General features: G+C 40.6%; 1 protein-coding gene across 4 annotated transcripts in view; it reads right to left on the bottom strand.

The window, feature by feature from the left end:
• Nucleotides 1-520: 520 nt before the first annotated feature.
• The window catches only part of GRID1 (glutamate ionotropic receptor delta type subunit 1), a 1,339,076-nt gene continuing 1,323,065 nt past the window's right edge, over nucleotides 521-16,531 (bottom strand). Inside the window, exon 16 of one of the 4 annotated variants that reach the window (XM_056530786.1) lies at nucleotides 521-1,107. In XM_056530786.1, the coding sequence (XP_056386761.1) occupies nucleotides 679-1,107 (429 nt within the window). In that variant the 3' untranslated portion in view covers nucleotides 521-678. The remainder of the gene's footprint in view (nucleotides 1,108-16,531) is intronic. The other 3 variants (XM_056530787.1, XM_056530788.1, XM_056530790.1) reach the window with 3 other exon arrangements.

Here is a 16,531-nt window from a genome sequence, read left to right on the forward strand (position 1 = left end):
AAAAGATGATTACAGGTTTCGCTCAACAGATTTTTCTTCTCACCTCTAACCTCTCCATTTCCCACCAAAGATATCATAGATCCTGCCAATTGTAAAGGTTAAATCAAAAGGCCACACAGCACAGTACACATAAAATACAATTTAATAAACCAGTGCTTTAACCTAGAAATTTTTTGTTGAGATTCAATCCCAGATGCTTCTTGTTAGAAGAAACATTTCAGTTATAATTTCACTGACTTTCCAATTTTTTTAAACATTGCTACCATTTGTTTTTGTCTTCTACCAATGCTCGATCTAAACTTTTGTTCAGCCTATATTAAAATGGAATGCCACGCAGTGACTAGAGAGAGCTATTTGATCAAATGTGATAGTCTAAGCAATTAATGAACCCAACTGAAAATAAACATGTCGAAGGGCTGGCGGCCTTCTGTCCCAGTCACAGGTCTTCTTTGGCACTTGAGAAGGATCACAAGTAAGTTGCTGATTTATTCAGATAGAACAAAATTTACAAAGCCATTCATACATTTTTTGTTTGTTTTACTGACTTCAAAAAATGGGAATATTCAAAATACACTTTTAACCCACTTCATTCTGTTGTTATTTACAGATATATACAAGAAAAATGTAAGAGTTTTTAGTTGTATTAAAAAGCTTTGCAGGTTTTTCTGTTTTGTGTAACTATATAGATGTTCCATGAGAAGGCTCCATGGCTTCTGGAATGGGTCCCCCTGGCATGGATTGGAATGACATTGGCATGGGTGTTTTCACAGGACTTTGACGAAATAGTCCTCCATTTGGCGATCTGTGTTTACATTGTATAGAGGGCATGGTGGCTGAGCTGCTAAGGGGCAAGGGTAAGTTACTGCTTGAAACAGAAGTAAGTGTCCTACCACCACCATGACCAGATTGTTCAGGTAAAAAGGTGGTGACTGAAAGCTGTGTATTCTGGTATTCCCGAACTGGCTCCATGGTTTGACTTGATGTCATGCCACCAATCTCCAATGCTGATATTTCAATTGATGCCGTAGAGATTTGCTTATGAGCCATATCTTCATCAATCAAGCTGTTCATACGTCTGTGTACTTGTTCCAAGTTAACCTCCTTATCCTAGGTAAAGTAGAAAAAACTAATTAGAATGGTAAAAATGTACAATACAACAAGTATTAAACATATTAATGCATTATAGTTCTTTACAGGAAAAGATTAAAATATTAATAGATAATAAAACATTGCTCAATAATTAAAAGGGATGTTTTCTGTGCCAGAAAGATCCTTTAATAATAAGTTTATCTGAGTGTGTCTGCCTAACTGGGGCCCTATCAGAGAACTTTTATCATACAAACATGCTGATATTCCCCTTTATAACAGGTCCAGTGATCAGCCGATGAACAAGCAAACAGTCATTCATCAAAAATATACAGGCCGTTAATCGCACTTTTCCCCATATGATAGATTTCCAGCCAATGACTGATGGCAGCAAAGTGCCACAAGAATGATGTAGCATTCATTTGTGCGACCCTCCTTGCACTCTGCTCAAGCAATGTATAGACTCTGGAAATGAGCAGCAATCAACAAAATTTGCACTCATTTACAGTGCAGGGTCAGGCCATATAATAAGGCTTTCAGTCATCTGTAATCTTATCTATAGAGGAGTCTGCTATCTATGGGTATCACATAATTTTTACCGAAATTGAAAGGCTGTATGTATATATATATATATATATATATATATATATATATATATATATATATATTCAACTCTAAAGACTCTTTTTTCACATTTCATGCCCAAAGCCCCCCCCCCCCCCCCCCCCCCCATCATTCAGCAATTCATGATCCATAATGACAAAGTGAAAACAGAATGTTAGAAATCTTTGCAAACTTATTTAAAAGGAAAAACTATTTGGGGATTTTTTCTCTGCAGATCCTCTCAAGCTCTGTGTCAGGTTTCATAGAAGCTGTCAGTGGCAGCCATTTTCAGGTCTCAGGTTGCGTTCAAGTCAGGGCTCTGGCTGGATCACTCAAAGACATTCACAGAGTTGTCCCTAAGGCACTCCAGGTTGTCCCTAAGGCTGTGTTCTTTTTATGAAGAACATCTTTGTACATTTCTCCATTGAAATTTACAACAACCCTAACCAGTCTCCTTGTCCCAGCCACTGAAAAACACAGTAGGGATGGTATTGGGCCAGTGATCATCTGTGTCTGCTTTCCTTCAAACATGATGCCTAAAACTGAGTACAGAAAGTTTAATCTTCGTTTTATCAGACTAGAGAATCTTGTTTAACACAGCCTAAAAGTCCTTTTACATGCTTTTTTTTTTTTTTTGCAAACTCCAGACAGCTTGCATGTGTATTTTACTGAGGAGAGGATTCTTTCTGGCCACTGGCCAAAAAAGTCTAGATTGGCAGAGGCTGCAGTGATGAACATTCTGAAAGTTTCTTTCATCTACACACAAGGGGGGACATTTATCAATGTTTGCTTATGTATTCCTTTTTTTAGTTATTTTTTCTCTTACTATTTTTTTGCTTATGGGCGATTTATCAACTGCTTTCAGCCTGTTGCTAAATTTCTTTCACGTAAGCACTTTTTCTGTTTTTGCTTTGGTAGTGGCTTTTTCTGTTCCATGTCTGAGCTGGAGTAAATTTAGTAGCTTTTTTCATGCAATGCGACTTTTTTGCGACTTTCGCACTTTTTGCTTTGGTAAGCAAGATTTTCCTTTTTTGCTTAGGACACTGCTCAATCAAAAAAAATTGCAGAAAAAAGAGTGTAGGTGCACATGCGACAATTTTGCGACAATTTTAAGCAAAAAAAAAAAACCTACTAAATGCTTTGATAAATGTCCCCCATGATCTCTGGAGCACAGCCAAAGTAACCATTGGGTTTCTGGTCACCTTTCTTACCAGGGCCCTTCTGTTTTTATTTCTTAAAGAAGTAGTGCAGCGAAAGATAATCACTGAGGGATCCGAGCGCTGGGACCCCCGCAATCTCCTGAACGGGGCCTGGCAATCTGCCGGAAACGGCCGTTCCAACCCCGCAGGAAGCCGCAGCCAACACACCCCCTCCATGTATCTCTACGGGACACATGGAGGGGGCATGTCGGCCTGCGCTTCGTGTGGGGGTTGGCACACCCCCTTCCAGCAGACTGCTGGGGCTCCATTCAGGAGATTGCTAGGGGTCCCAGTGCTCGTACCCCCCACAATCTATAACTTATCCCCTATCCTTCGGATAGGGGATAAAGGATTTTTCAATACACAACTCCTTTAATTTAGTGGGGTGGCCAGCTCTAGGAAGAGTCCTGGTTGCTCCAAACTTCTTCTATTTAAGATTTATGGAAGACACTGTGCTTTTGGGAACATCTGGTGCGGCAAAAATATTTTTGTATTCTTCTGCAGATTTGTGGCTCCATACAATACTGTCTCTAAGCTCTAAAAACAGTTGTTTCCCTCATGCTTGTTTTTTCTCTGTATGAATTGTCAGGTTTAAAGGGGTACTCTGGTGGAAAACAAATGCTTTCAAATCAACTGGTGCCAGAAAGTTATACAGATTTGTAAATTACTTCTATTAAAAAATCTGAAGCCTTCCAGTACTTATAAGCTGCTATATGCTACAAAGAAAGTTGTGTAGTTATTTCCAGTCTAACCACAGTGCTCTCTGCTGTCACCTCTGTTTGTGTCCGGGACTGTCCAGAGTAGAAGCAAATCCCCATAGTGAAATTCTCCTGTTCTAGAAAGTTCCTGGCACGGACAGAGGTGGCAACAGAGAGCATTGTGGTCAGACTGAAAAGAACACGACTTCCTCTGGAGCATACTGCAGCTGATAAGTACTGAAAGGATTAAGATGTTTAAATAGAAGTAATTTACAAATCTGTATAACTTTCTGGCACCAGTTGATTTGAAAACATTAGTTTTCCACTGGAGTACCCCTTTAAGACTTTCTTAGACATGGTGGTGTCTTTCCAAATAATGTCCAATCAGTGTTTCCCAAACAGGGTGCCTCCAATTGTTGCAAAACTACAACTTTCAGCATTACAGGACAGCCACAGAATTTTGCAAGAGCTGGAGGTACCCTGGTTGGGAAGCACTGATCTATAGTAATGGCAGGCCCCCAGAGAGAAATTTAAAGCATCTGAATACTTATTTCAAGGATCTGAATACTTATTTTTCATCAATTCACAAAAACTTTAAGCAAATTGTTTAACTTTGTTTTACCCGATAAATTAGGAAAAAAAAGCTCAAATTGCTCATATGTGAAAATAGTCTGCAGCAGGGGCTCCCTAGTTCTGCTCTGTCTGCAACAGGACACATTTTCTTTCACCCTACCCCTAAGTTGTTTATCAGTCAAAAATGGAACAGAACAGCAGGACATCAACCCATTTTCTCTGAAGTATTTCTGTCTCAGGAACACAGAGTTCTGCAAACTGACACACAAGGGAAGTATATCATTTATTTACTTTTATGATTGATATTAGAGTTTGATGTTCCTTTAAAGTGTCACTACAAAATCAGTTTTAGATTGAATTCACACACAGCATTATGGATATTTTTCAATGGTGTTTTGTGGTCAAATATGATGCAGCCAGATGTTGTTTTAAAGTCTACAGCAAGTTATTGAAAAGTGTTTATACACAGTATTTTTGTTTAAGCAGATTTAGTTTAGTGGAATTTTGAGGTTTGAGGGTACAATCTCACATGCATATTTTCTGCTGCAGATTAGCTGTAGCAGATTTTGCTACCAAATGAAGTCAATGGGCAGCAAAATCTGCAGCAGCAAATCTGCAGCAAAAATATGCAGGTGTGAACATCCCCTGGGGATGTTTCTGTAATGCAGCATGATCTGGGTATGTCTTTTTATGGGGACTTTTTACTAAAGGCTTCTCAATGAGACTATAAAAATGCCAAAAAAAAAGGCATGTTTTCAAATGTACAAAACACCAAAATGCTCATAAAAATTCCATAACATGCTTAAAAAAAACAAGCACTTAAAAATGCTAAACTAGGTTGTTTGAGAAGCCATTTAGATTAGACTCCTAAGACTACTTGCCGCAAAGTTTCATTTAACCTACATAATGCTGTCAAACAGTCCCCTGTGGCTCTTTTCTTCCCTGCCAGTGTCGTCTGTCATGGGTTAGTAACCCTAATGTCTGGCATATAACCAGCTTCCTTAAGGATACCACTAAAACACAACTAACAATGGAGCTTGGAATGCAATAAAATATACTTGTTACTCCTCTGGGATTATTGTTGTATGATCCTACATTACCTAAAGTGTCCAGTAGATGGTGGACTGCACCAAAAAAGGAACTGAGCAGTGACTAGCTGAGGAGGTGGAGTCTTTGACTGCTGGGCAGGCATGGAGCAGCAGATCCCCAATCGGAGGTCGAGGAGGCAGGTAAGGACCCTCCCCCCGTCCTCTCAGCTCATTGCGGTGGTCACGAACAGCCCGACTGAGCTGCCGGGGACAGTTTAATTTCACTTTAGATGTGGCAATCAACTTTGATTGCTGTGTCTAAGGGGTTAATGCTGGGCATCACCAGGATCAGTGGTGCCCGGCATTAGACACTGGTCCCGGCCGTTGACAGCCGCCAGGACCACCCCACTGTGATGCGCGGCCAGCCTGTGACCCCCTGTCATCGAAAGAGAGCTGGACCAGGGCATACAGGTATGCCCTTGGTCCCCAAGGAGTTAAGATGTACATTTATGTCCAAAATCAAGAAGAGGTTTTGAAGCAGGAATAGAGCATACAAACATCCTACTTGCAAAGCCAGGAACAACAGCAGCTTGAACATGGCAGCACGAGGAAGCATGGACCATAGAAAGGGGTCACCTGTTAGCCATGATGAGCAGTACTCCATCAAGATGAGCATTATACCAGTGTGAATAGACTGCTGACATTAACACAAAGTAGTTTTTCACATTTCTAATGCATTTTGCCACTGTGTAAAGAAAGTGTTAAAACTTTTCATCTGGAAAGGTATATTAAGTCAATGACATGACTAGAAAACATGATCTCAATCCAGTTTAAACTTGGAAACAAAAACATATGGAAACATAAAAAAATACTGGCCTACAAATATGCTCCTGGAGAAAGTTGAAACAAAATTATTTTAAAATATTGTTGAGCATTAGTGAAGCCCTTGCCAAAAATTCTGTCCATCATGATGACATCCTTTAAAAAATGTTGCTAATGTGTACAATTGTTTATTATTACATAATTATTGATCAAATTTGAGGAATTGCACAATGTATTTCTACTGGAACTGGAAAAACTTCTGTAAAAACGATTTAATTTGTTTGAAATATATTTCACAAAGCCAAAATATTAAACTATAATACATTGTTTTATGTCATATCTATGACTAGCCTTTATCCTATGAATTAAAATGCTCAGTTTAGTGATCATTTTCTTTGCAAATTTGGGGTGGTTTCTTTTTTTTTTTTTTACGCTTTTCACTGTGCGGTCAAATCTTAATACCTTTGGTCAGCTTGATTAAAACAATACCCAATTTATATAGTTTGCATCATGTTTTACTAATTTTAAAAAATTCTAAATTCTAGAAAAAAAAATGAATTAGCTTTTTCTGACCCCTATAACTTTTTTTTTTTTTTTGTTTAATATACTGGGCTGTTTGAGGGCTATTTTTTTTGCACTGTAATCTGTTATTTGTATCAGTACCATTTTGGTATTGATTTCAGTTTTATTTTTTATTTTATTTTATTTATTTTTTTATATGCTTTTTATTTTATTTTTATATGATGTGATAAAAAAGCACAATTCTGGGGTTTGGTATTTTATTTTACGTTTACAACGTTCACATTACGGGATAAATAATGTTTTATTTTAATAGTTTGGACAATTACACATGTGATGATACCAAGCATGTTTATTTTTTTTATAATTTGTTTAAAATTTTACATGGAAAATAGGAAAAGGGGGGTTATTTAAACTTTTGATATGGAAGGGGTTAATGTATGTGGGTTAAACCTTTATTATATATATATTTTTTACTCATTGATGGTTTTCATTGGTGACTGTTAGGAGGAATCATTAGATTAACCCCTTAAGGACCAAGCCCATTTTAACCTTAAGGACTAGGCCAATTTTATTTTTGCATTTTCGTTTTTTCCTCTTCGCCTTCTAAACTCCATAACTTTTTTATATTTCCATCAACAGACCCATATAATGGCTTGTTTTTTTGCGGGACCAATTGTACTTTGCAATGAAACCTCTCATTGTACCCTAAAATGTACGGCGAACCCCAAAAACAATTTTTTAGGGAGGAAATTTTAATGAAAACCACAATTTTGCACATTTTGGAGGGTTTCGCTTTCACACTGTACACTTTACGGTAAAAATGACATGTGTTCTTTATTCTGTGGATCAATACGATTAAAATGATACCCATAGCTAGATACTTTCATATTTTTGTACCACTTAAAAAAAATCTAAAACTTTTTGTACAAAATCACTGATCTAAAATTACCCTATTTTAACCAGATATAACTTTTCATTTTTCCATATATAGGGCGGTATGAGGGCTCATTTTTTCCGCCATCATCCGTACTTTTTATCGATACCACATTTGCATATATGAAAATTTTAGATAATTTTTTTGAATTTTTTCATAAGATTATTATTAGTATTATTGGTGATCTTCTGCTCTGGTCTGCTCAATCAGAGCAGAAGACCCCGGGAGACGGCCGGAGCCAGGTGAGGGGACCTCCGTCCACCATTACAGATGATCGGATCCCCGCGGCAGCACTGCGGGCGATCTGATCATCTATTTTAACATGAGCACTGCCGCAGATGCCGTGATCTGTACTGATCACGGCATCTGAGGGGTTAATGGTGAACATCCATGCGATCACTGATGTCAGCCATTACCGGCAGGTCCCGGTCTGCTGCTGCTTACACAGGACGTAAATGTACATCCTAGTACCACCGCACCAGGACATACATTTACGTCTGTGGTCTTTAATAGTGATGAACGGCATTTCCCATATTCGAATTTGCGATATTTGGCGAATATATAGACGAATATTCGTCTTATATTCACAAATTTTGTGTATTCCTTATATTCGCATATACGCATATGTGAATATGAGCATATGCGGAAAAAGTGAATATTTGTAATTTTGAATATATAGCGAATATATTCGCAATATTCGCAAATTCGTAAATTTGCGATATTCGCGTTAAAAAATTGAAATGCGAGTATTCATACCCAACACTAGTCGTTAAGGGGTTAAAGAAACTACTTCATCTCTACTTGTACAACAATCTCTCATAGTAGACCATATGGATGATCTTGACAACAGAAATTGTCGCAACAATATTCGCATAAAAGGTCTTCCGGAAACAGTCTCGCCCCAGGATCTCTCCACCACTCTTCAGAGACTTTTTAATGACATTCTGAGAAAATCACCAGATGGTCCTCTGGAGCTTGACCATGCTCACAGAGCCCTTAAAGCTAAGAACCCTGACCTGTCAAAGCCCAGGGATGTAATCTGTCGGGTCCATCAATTTTTATTGAAAGAGGACATTATGTGCAATGCTTGCCAACTACAGTCCCAAGGAGTGGAGATACATCTGTTTCCGGATCTCTCCCTGTGGACCCTCCGCATGAGTGCCACCCTGAAACCTCTGCTAACCATTTTACAAAATGCAAAAATTTTATACCACTGAGGATACCCCTTCTCCTTGATTACTGGGCGGGTTGGTCCTGTCCAAACCTTCTTTGGCCCTTATGGCATCCCACTTTAGTCCCTGTGAGTCCATGCTCTTGTGGATGTTTTTTCTCCTCTTGCCCGTTTTTCCTTGTTTTCACCCATCTCTTCTCCCTTTTCTTTCCAGATATGATTGTTCTCCTCATAGATGACCTCAGTGGAAGATTGCAGTGCAGATTCTGGCATAGTGGTGAGTTAATCTACCACCACACTTTTAGCCATGGCTGCTGACATCAATGTAACTACCTTAAATGTTAAGGGGTTCAACATACCTGGGAAATTCTGACGGCTTAATCACGGCTTTTCCGGGCTTATCAGGTCTCTGGTGACCTGTTCAGCCTGGTGACTGACTGACCAATGGCAGAGCGGGGGGGGGGTGGGGGGTGCTGGAAAGTGACACGGGGGTCTTACCCGGCAGGCAGCAATGGCAGGCAGCTTAAGAGCAGTAGCGGCAAGCACATGGAGAGCTGCGGTGGCTGCAGGCGACAGTGAAGATCCTCTTTGGTGAGTGATCTTCACTGTGGCCTGCTAGAAGTTACAAAACTACAACTCTAAGCATGCCCAGACAGCCTTTGACTGTCTGGGAGTTGTAGTTTTGGAACATCTGGAGGGCCACAGATTGGAGACCACTGTATGTGGTTTCCAGATGTTGCAAAACTACAACTCTCAGCATGCCCAGACAGTCCAAGCATGCTGGGAGTTGTAGTTCTGTAACATCTGGCCCTTCAGATGTTGAAGAGCTACAACTCCCAGCATGCCTTGACAGTGTTGGCATGCTGGGAGTTGTAGTTTTGCAACATCTGGAGGGGCACAGTTTGGAGACCTCCAGATGATGCAAAACTACAATGCCCAGCATGCCCATACAGTCAAGCATGCTGGGTGTTGTAGTGCTGAAACATCTGTCCCTTCAGATGTTGCTGAACTACAACTCCCAGCATGCCTGGACAGTCTGGGCATGCTTGGAGTTGTGGTTTTGCAACAACTGGAGGGTTACAGTTTAGAGACCACTACTTAGACCACTACTTAGCAGTTTCCAAACTGTTCTTCCCCAGTTGTTGCATAACTACAACTCCCAGCTGTCAGTGCATGCTGGGAGTTGTAGGTTTGCAACAGCTGTAGGCACACTGGTTAGGAAAAACTGAGCTAGAGTCTGTTTCCTAACTCAGTGATTCCAACTCATGTGCCTCCAGCTGCTACAAAACTCCCAGAATACAATGATAGACCGTACATGCTGGAAATTGTAGTTTTGCAACAGGTGGAGGCACAGGTGTTGGAATCACTGAGATAAAGTCTGTTTCCTAACTCAGTGGTTCCTCACCAGTGTGCATACAGTTGTTGCAAAACTACAACTCGCAGCATTTACGGTCTGTCAGTGCATTATGGGAGTTGTAGTTTTGCAACAGCTGAAGGTTTGGGACACCCCCCCCCCCCATGTGAATGTACAGGGTACATTCACACAGCAGGGGTTTACAGTGGGTTTCCTTCTACAAGTTTGAGCTGCGGAAAATTTTCCGCCGCAGCTCAAACTCCTAGAGGAAAACTCACCCTAAAATACTACACTAACACAAAGTAAAAAGTTAAACATTACATAAACACACACCATACAGCATATTGTGTTATGCCATGATTAAGGATTTTATGGTTTGAAATGCGTTGGCGTTTCTGCCAAGCTTTTACCTTTTCGTTTCCACCATTTTAAATATATGAATTAAACTTTGGACTTTTAATCTACTTTTCTTGGGAGCTTGATCCTGTTCCTTTTTTGTCAAGTATAAACACACACCCTTACATGTCCCACCCCCCCCCCCCCCCCCCCCCAAAAAAAAAGAAAAAAATTAAAACTTCTCATACGGCAGTGTTTCCTAAACGAAGCCTCCAGCTGTTTCAAAACAACTCCCAGCATTGCCGGACAGCCATTGACTGGCCTGGCAGGCTGGGAGTTTTGCAACAGCTGGAGGCACACTGTTTTGGATACACTGCCGTAGGATTTTGGTGGAGACAAGTGCCATCCTTGTATCCGGGTCTGCCCCTATTGCAAATTCCTAATTTAGTCCTCAAATGTGAATGGCACTCTCTCACTTCCTAGCCCTGTCGCATTTCAAGGCAAAAGTTTAGGTCACTTGTGGAGTATTTCCGTACTCAGGAGAAATGGTGTTACAAATTTTGTTTTATTTTTTTCCTTTTACCCATTATGAAAAGGAAAAGTTAGAGGCTACACCAGCATGTTAGTGTAAAAAAAATAAAAAATGTAACAGTAACATGCTGGTCTTGCCCCATACTTTTCATTTTCACAAGAGGTAAAAAGAGAAAAAGACCCCAAAAATTTGTAACGCTAATTCTTCCGAGTACGGAAATACCCCATATATGAATGTAAAATGCTCTGCGGGCGCACAACAGGGCTCAGGATTGAGAGAGCGCCATGTACATTTGAGGTCTAAATTGGTGATTTGCACAGAGGTAGCTTATAGTTACAGAAGTTCTGACAAATGCAAAAAAAAAAAAACCCACTTGTGACCCCCTTTTGGAAACAAAACCCCTAAAGGAAAATAAGGGGTATAGCTATTCTTAACACCCCACAGGTCTTTGACAAATTTTCGTTAAAGTTGGACGTGAAAATTAATAATTTTTTTCCTTGAATACTGGTGTTACCCCAAATTTTTCATTTTCCCAAGGGGTAATAGGGAAAAAGCCCCCAAAATGTGTAACCCCCATTTCTTCTGAATAAGGAAATCTGAAAAAGAGAAGGAGCGCCATTGGGCTTTTGGAGAGAGAATTAGGCAGGAATTGAAGACTAGTGTTGAGCGGCATAGGCCATATTCGAATTTGCGAATATTCGCGAATATATGGACGAATATTCGTCATATATTCGCGAATACTCGCATATTCGTATCATTCTCATTTTATTTTCGCATATGCGCAAATTTGCGTATGCGAAAAGTAACTTATGCGAAAATTTGCATATACAAAAATTAGCATAAGAGAAAATTTGCATATGTGAAAATTTGCATATGCAAATTTCCACATATGCGAAAATTCGCACACCAGTCTCACACAGTAGTATTAGAGCCTTCTTTACACCACACAAGCTGGAAACAGAGAGGGATGATTACTGTGATGTGTACTGTGAAAAAAAAACAAAAAACAAATATTCGTAATTACGAATATATAGTGCTATATTTGCGAATATGCGATATTCGCGAATAAAATTTGCGTTGCGAATATTCGCGAGCAACACTATTGAACACCATGTGTGTTTACAAAGCCTATATGGTGCCAGAACAATGGACCCCCCCCCCCCCACATGTGATCCCATTTTGGAAACTACACCCCTCACATAATGTAATAAAGGGTGGAGTGAGCATTTACACCCCACTGGTGTCTGACAGATTTTTTGAAAAGTCGTCCGTAAAAATCAAAAATACATTTTTTTATTTGCACAGCTCACTGTTCCAAAGATCTGTCAAATTCCAGTGGGGTGTAAATGCTCACTGCACCCCTTGTTACATTAAGTGAGGGGTGTAGTTTCCAAAATGGGGTCACATGTGGGGGTTACACTGTTCTGGCACCAAGGGGGCTTTGTAAACGCACATGGCCCCAGACTTCTATTCCAACCAAATTCTCTCACGAAAAGCCCAGTGGCACTCCTTCTCTTCTGAGCATTGTAGTTCCCTCACAGAGCACTTTATATCCACATATGAGTTATTTCTATACTCATAAGAAATGGGGTTACAAATTTTGGGGGGGCTTTTTCTCCTATTATCCCTTGTGAAAATGAAAAATGTGGGGTAACACCAGCATTTTATAGATTTTTTTTTTACGTCCCACTTTAACAAAAGTTTGTCAATAACCTGAGGAGTGTTAAGGCTCGCTGTACTCCTTGTTATGTTCTACTGTTCTGGCATCATGGGGGCTTCCTAAATACATGCCCCCCATAAGCCATTTCAGCAAAAGTCACTCTGCAAAAGCGCAATGACGCTCCTTCCCTTCTGAGCCCTCTAGTGCACCCACAGATCACTTTACATCCACATACTGTATGAGGTATTTTCTTACTCAAGAGAAATGGGGTTACAAATTTTGGGAGGCATTTTCTCCTATTACCCCTTGTGAAAATGAAAAGTTTGGGGTAACACCATCATTTTAGTGTTAAAAAAATTTAACGTCACACTTTAAAAAAAAAGTTCGTCAATTACCTGTGGGGAATAAAGACTCAATTTACCCCTTCTAACGTTCCTTGAGGGGTGTAGTTTCAAAAACGGTGTGCCTTGTTTTTTTTTTTTTTTTTTTACTGTTCTGGCACCATGGGGGCTTCCTAAATGTGACATGCCCTCCAAAACCATTTCAGCAAAATTTGCTCTCCAAAATGCCATTGTTGCTCCTTCCCTTCTGAGCCCTCTAGTGCACCCATAGAGCACTTTACATCCACATATTGTCACGATCCGGACTGGTATGCAGGTAGTGGAGCCTCTGGTCAGTGAGGCGATGACGCGGGCCGTACTGGGGGACCGGTTCTAAGGAGTTACTGGTTTTCACCAGAGCCCGCCGCAAGGCGGGATGGGCTTGCTGCGGCGGTAACTCCCAGGTCGTATCCCCGATAGCGACTCGACCCCACTGACAGCTGAGAAAGGCGTGGTACAGAAGGATTAGACAGAGGCAAGGTCAGATCTAGCAGAAGGTCAGGGCAGGCAGCAATGGTCAGGGGCAACAGCAGTAGGTCTGGATACACAGGTTATGGCACACACTAGACGCTTTCACAAGGCACTAGGCAACAAGATCCGGCAGGGACAGGAAGGGGAAGTGAGTTTATATAGTATACACAGTAATTAGGACTGATTAGGAACAGATTGGGTCAGGCACCAATTAATGGTGCACTGGCCCTTCAAATCTGAGAGACCCGGCGCGCGTGCGCCCTAGAGAGCGGGAACGTGTGCCCCGGGGCTGAGACAGAGGACAGAACTGTAGCAGCACTCCCGGTCAGAGTGAGAGACCGGGGCGCTGCAGGAGACCAAATGCCGCAAGCGCTCCGGGATGGATAAGGGACCCGGAGCGCTCGGCGTTACACATATGAGGTATTTCCTTAGTCAAGAGAAAATTAGTTGCCAGCTTTGGGGGGCCTTTTTACCTTTAAACCCTTGTAAAAAAAACATGGGGCTACAATACCATGTTAGTGTAAAATATGGAGATTTTGATTTTTCTCCTCCATTTTGCTGCTATTCTTGTGAAACACTTAAAGGGTTAAAAAAGTTTTTGAATGTCATTTTGAATTCCTTTGGGGAAGGGGATGAAATGAAAGAGGAAAAAGGGGAAAAAAGAAAGAAGACATTTTTTTTTTTGTAATGCTGATAGCATGTAAAGAAAACGAAAATGTAATTTTATAGAGAATGTATAACTATTGTTATTGAAAGAGAGAAAAAAAAAATATCTATATATATATATATATATATATATATATATATATATATTGTAGTATTTTGGCAAGGAAAGGGTGTATTTCCCTTGCTATCTCTGCAGAATGCTCCACCTGTGGCCTGATTAATGAGGTATCAGGAAGGGAAAGTGTGTGTTTAAAAGGAAAAGAAACAGAATAGTTGGGGCTCTCCCTGGGTAACAGCACATCGCTGTAGGGGGAGACACACGGACCCTGTTGAGGAAACACGCAGCGAACTGTGAGCGGTCCAAGAAGTGAAAAAGTGGTGTGAACTGTGAGTAACAGGTTGCAGGGGCACATGTTTTATGCTGGTCAGTGACCAGACTGTCTAGGACTTTGGCTTGTTCCTGAGTTATGTTTTGTTTTACCTGCAACCTGTCTAAATAAAGCTGGCAAGGTGCCAGGCGTGCATGAATAACCTTTGTCTGCGGGTTTATTGAGTGGAAACGTGTCCCGTGGCAGTGTCCAGGACGATCCCGGAGCTAATCCCCAAGGAGGAAATCTTACAATATATATATATATATATATATATATATATATATATATATATAAGTTTACATATTGTATATGTGAATCAATATGTAATTTATTTGACATGTCCCCTTTCCTTACAAGCTTCAACGTTAGAAAAATTAAACATTTTCAAATTTTTCCTGAAATTTAGAAATTTTTCACCAAGAAATTATGCAAGTATCGCCAAAAATTTACCACTAACATAAAGTAGAATGTGTTATGAAAAAACAATCTTGGAATCAAATTTATAAGTAAAAGCATCCCTGAGTTATTAATGCTTAAAGTGATAGAGGCCAGATTTTTAAAAAAAATTCCCGTCCTTAGGGTCGTAAGGGGTTAAGGATGGTCACTTGCCCACGCTTAACAATAGGTACTACACAACATGGATCCATAGCACTAACCTGGACTCTCGGACTAAAGGAGTCTCCTTGGCATTCCATAGATCCCTCCCTATTAAAGTCTTATATACAAATACTGACCCTAACGCCTGTTACATCTTTGCAAATTGTGACCTAGCTGAACACAAACTCACGATTGCGTCTATCTACACCCCAAATAATGATCAAGTAGCCTTCCTCATCAAAACTCTGGAGTCTTTGGGGGACATGTATCAATTTTGGTGTAGGTAGACATCTTTCTTAAATCATTTTGGTTGGTCTAAATTTGCACCAAATTTACCATACTTGTGTAAGGCACATGATAAATTTCGTGCAAAGTTCTAAATTTACACACAGTTCTATTTGTACACCTGATCTACACCTCACAGGAAAAGTGGACACAGAAAAACTGTCACAGCTTTTTCTTGCATTTTTGCTGGTGTGCAGAAACAATCATTTTTTGACCCTGTGGCGATTTTTTTTTTTCACTGCCTTCAGGTACCACTGTGTGGGTCAGATGCAGAGTGCCCGGCCCACAGAGTGTAAGAAGGTGAGGAGTGATGTATAGCATATACATATACAGGGTGCAGAGCATCACTACTTACCTCCGTCAGCTGTATAGTATACAGGGGTGCATTTTGTACCCTTGTATACTATACAGGAGCCCAGCAAGGAAAGTGTTAACCAACGATGCTGTTGAGCAGTTCTGGGTTAAGTATTTGTGGGCTATCCTGTATATACAGCCATCTATAGATGACTGTATATGCAGGATACAGTAGGCAGACATCAACAATTGGGGGCTCCCTGTTACACTGCAGTATGGGCACACTACCCATGTACAAATGTAATAACCTTGTTTTTTTTTTCTCATTTCAGATACGTGAATGCGGAGGACTACATCAGATTTGGTGGATTGCCACAATGACCAGTGTTTTTTTTTATATGTCAATAAGAGGGTTAATGAGGGCTGTGGGGGAGTGTTTTTTTAAATAAAAACATTATTTCAATGTGTCGTGTTTTTTATAATTAAATTTTCAGGCTTAGTAGTGGAAGGTGTCTTGTAGACAGAATCCATTACTAAGCCGGGGCTTAGTGTTAGCCACAAACCAGCTAGTGCTTACCCCTAATTATTAGCCCGGTACCCACCGCCCCAGGGGTGCCAGGAAGAGCCGGTACCAACAGGCCTGGAGCATCAAAAATGGCGCTCCTGGGCCTAGGCGGTAACAGGCGGGTGTTATTTAGGCTGGGGAGAGCCAGTAACAATGGTCCTTGCCCACCCTGGTAACATCAGGCTGTTGCTGCTTGGTTGATTATGAATTATGAGAGTGTATACAGAAGCCAGCAGCACGCGCAGCTTCACTGCTTCACTGCGCTACAGTTGTCATAATTCATAATCCCTGCCGAAACATGGGAGCTCTGATTGGTGAATAGTTATTAACCAATCAGAGCTCCTGTGTTCCGGTGGCAGGGATTATGAATTATGATTGTGTATA

The sequence above is a fragment of the Hyla sarda genome, chromosome 7 (assembly GCF_029499605.1).
Source record: "Hyla sarda isolate aHylSar1 chromosome 7, aHylSar1.hap1, whole genome shotgun sequence".
Lineage (NCBI taxonomy): Eukaryota > Metazoa > Chordata > Amphibia > Anura > Hylidae > Hyla > Hyla sarda.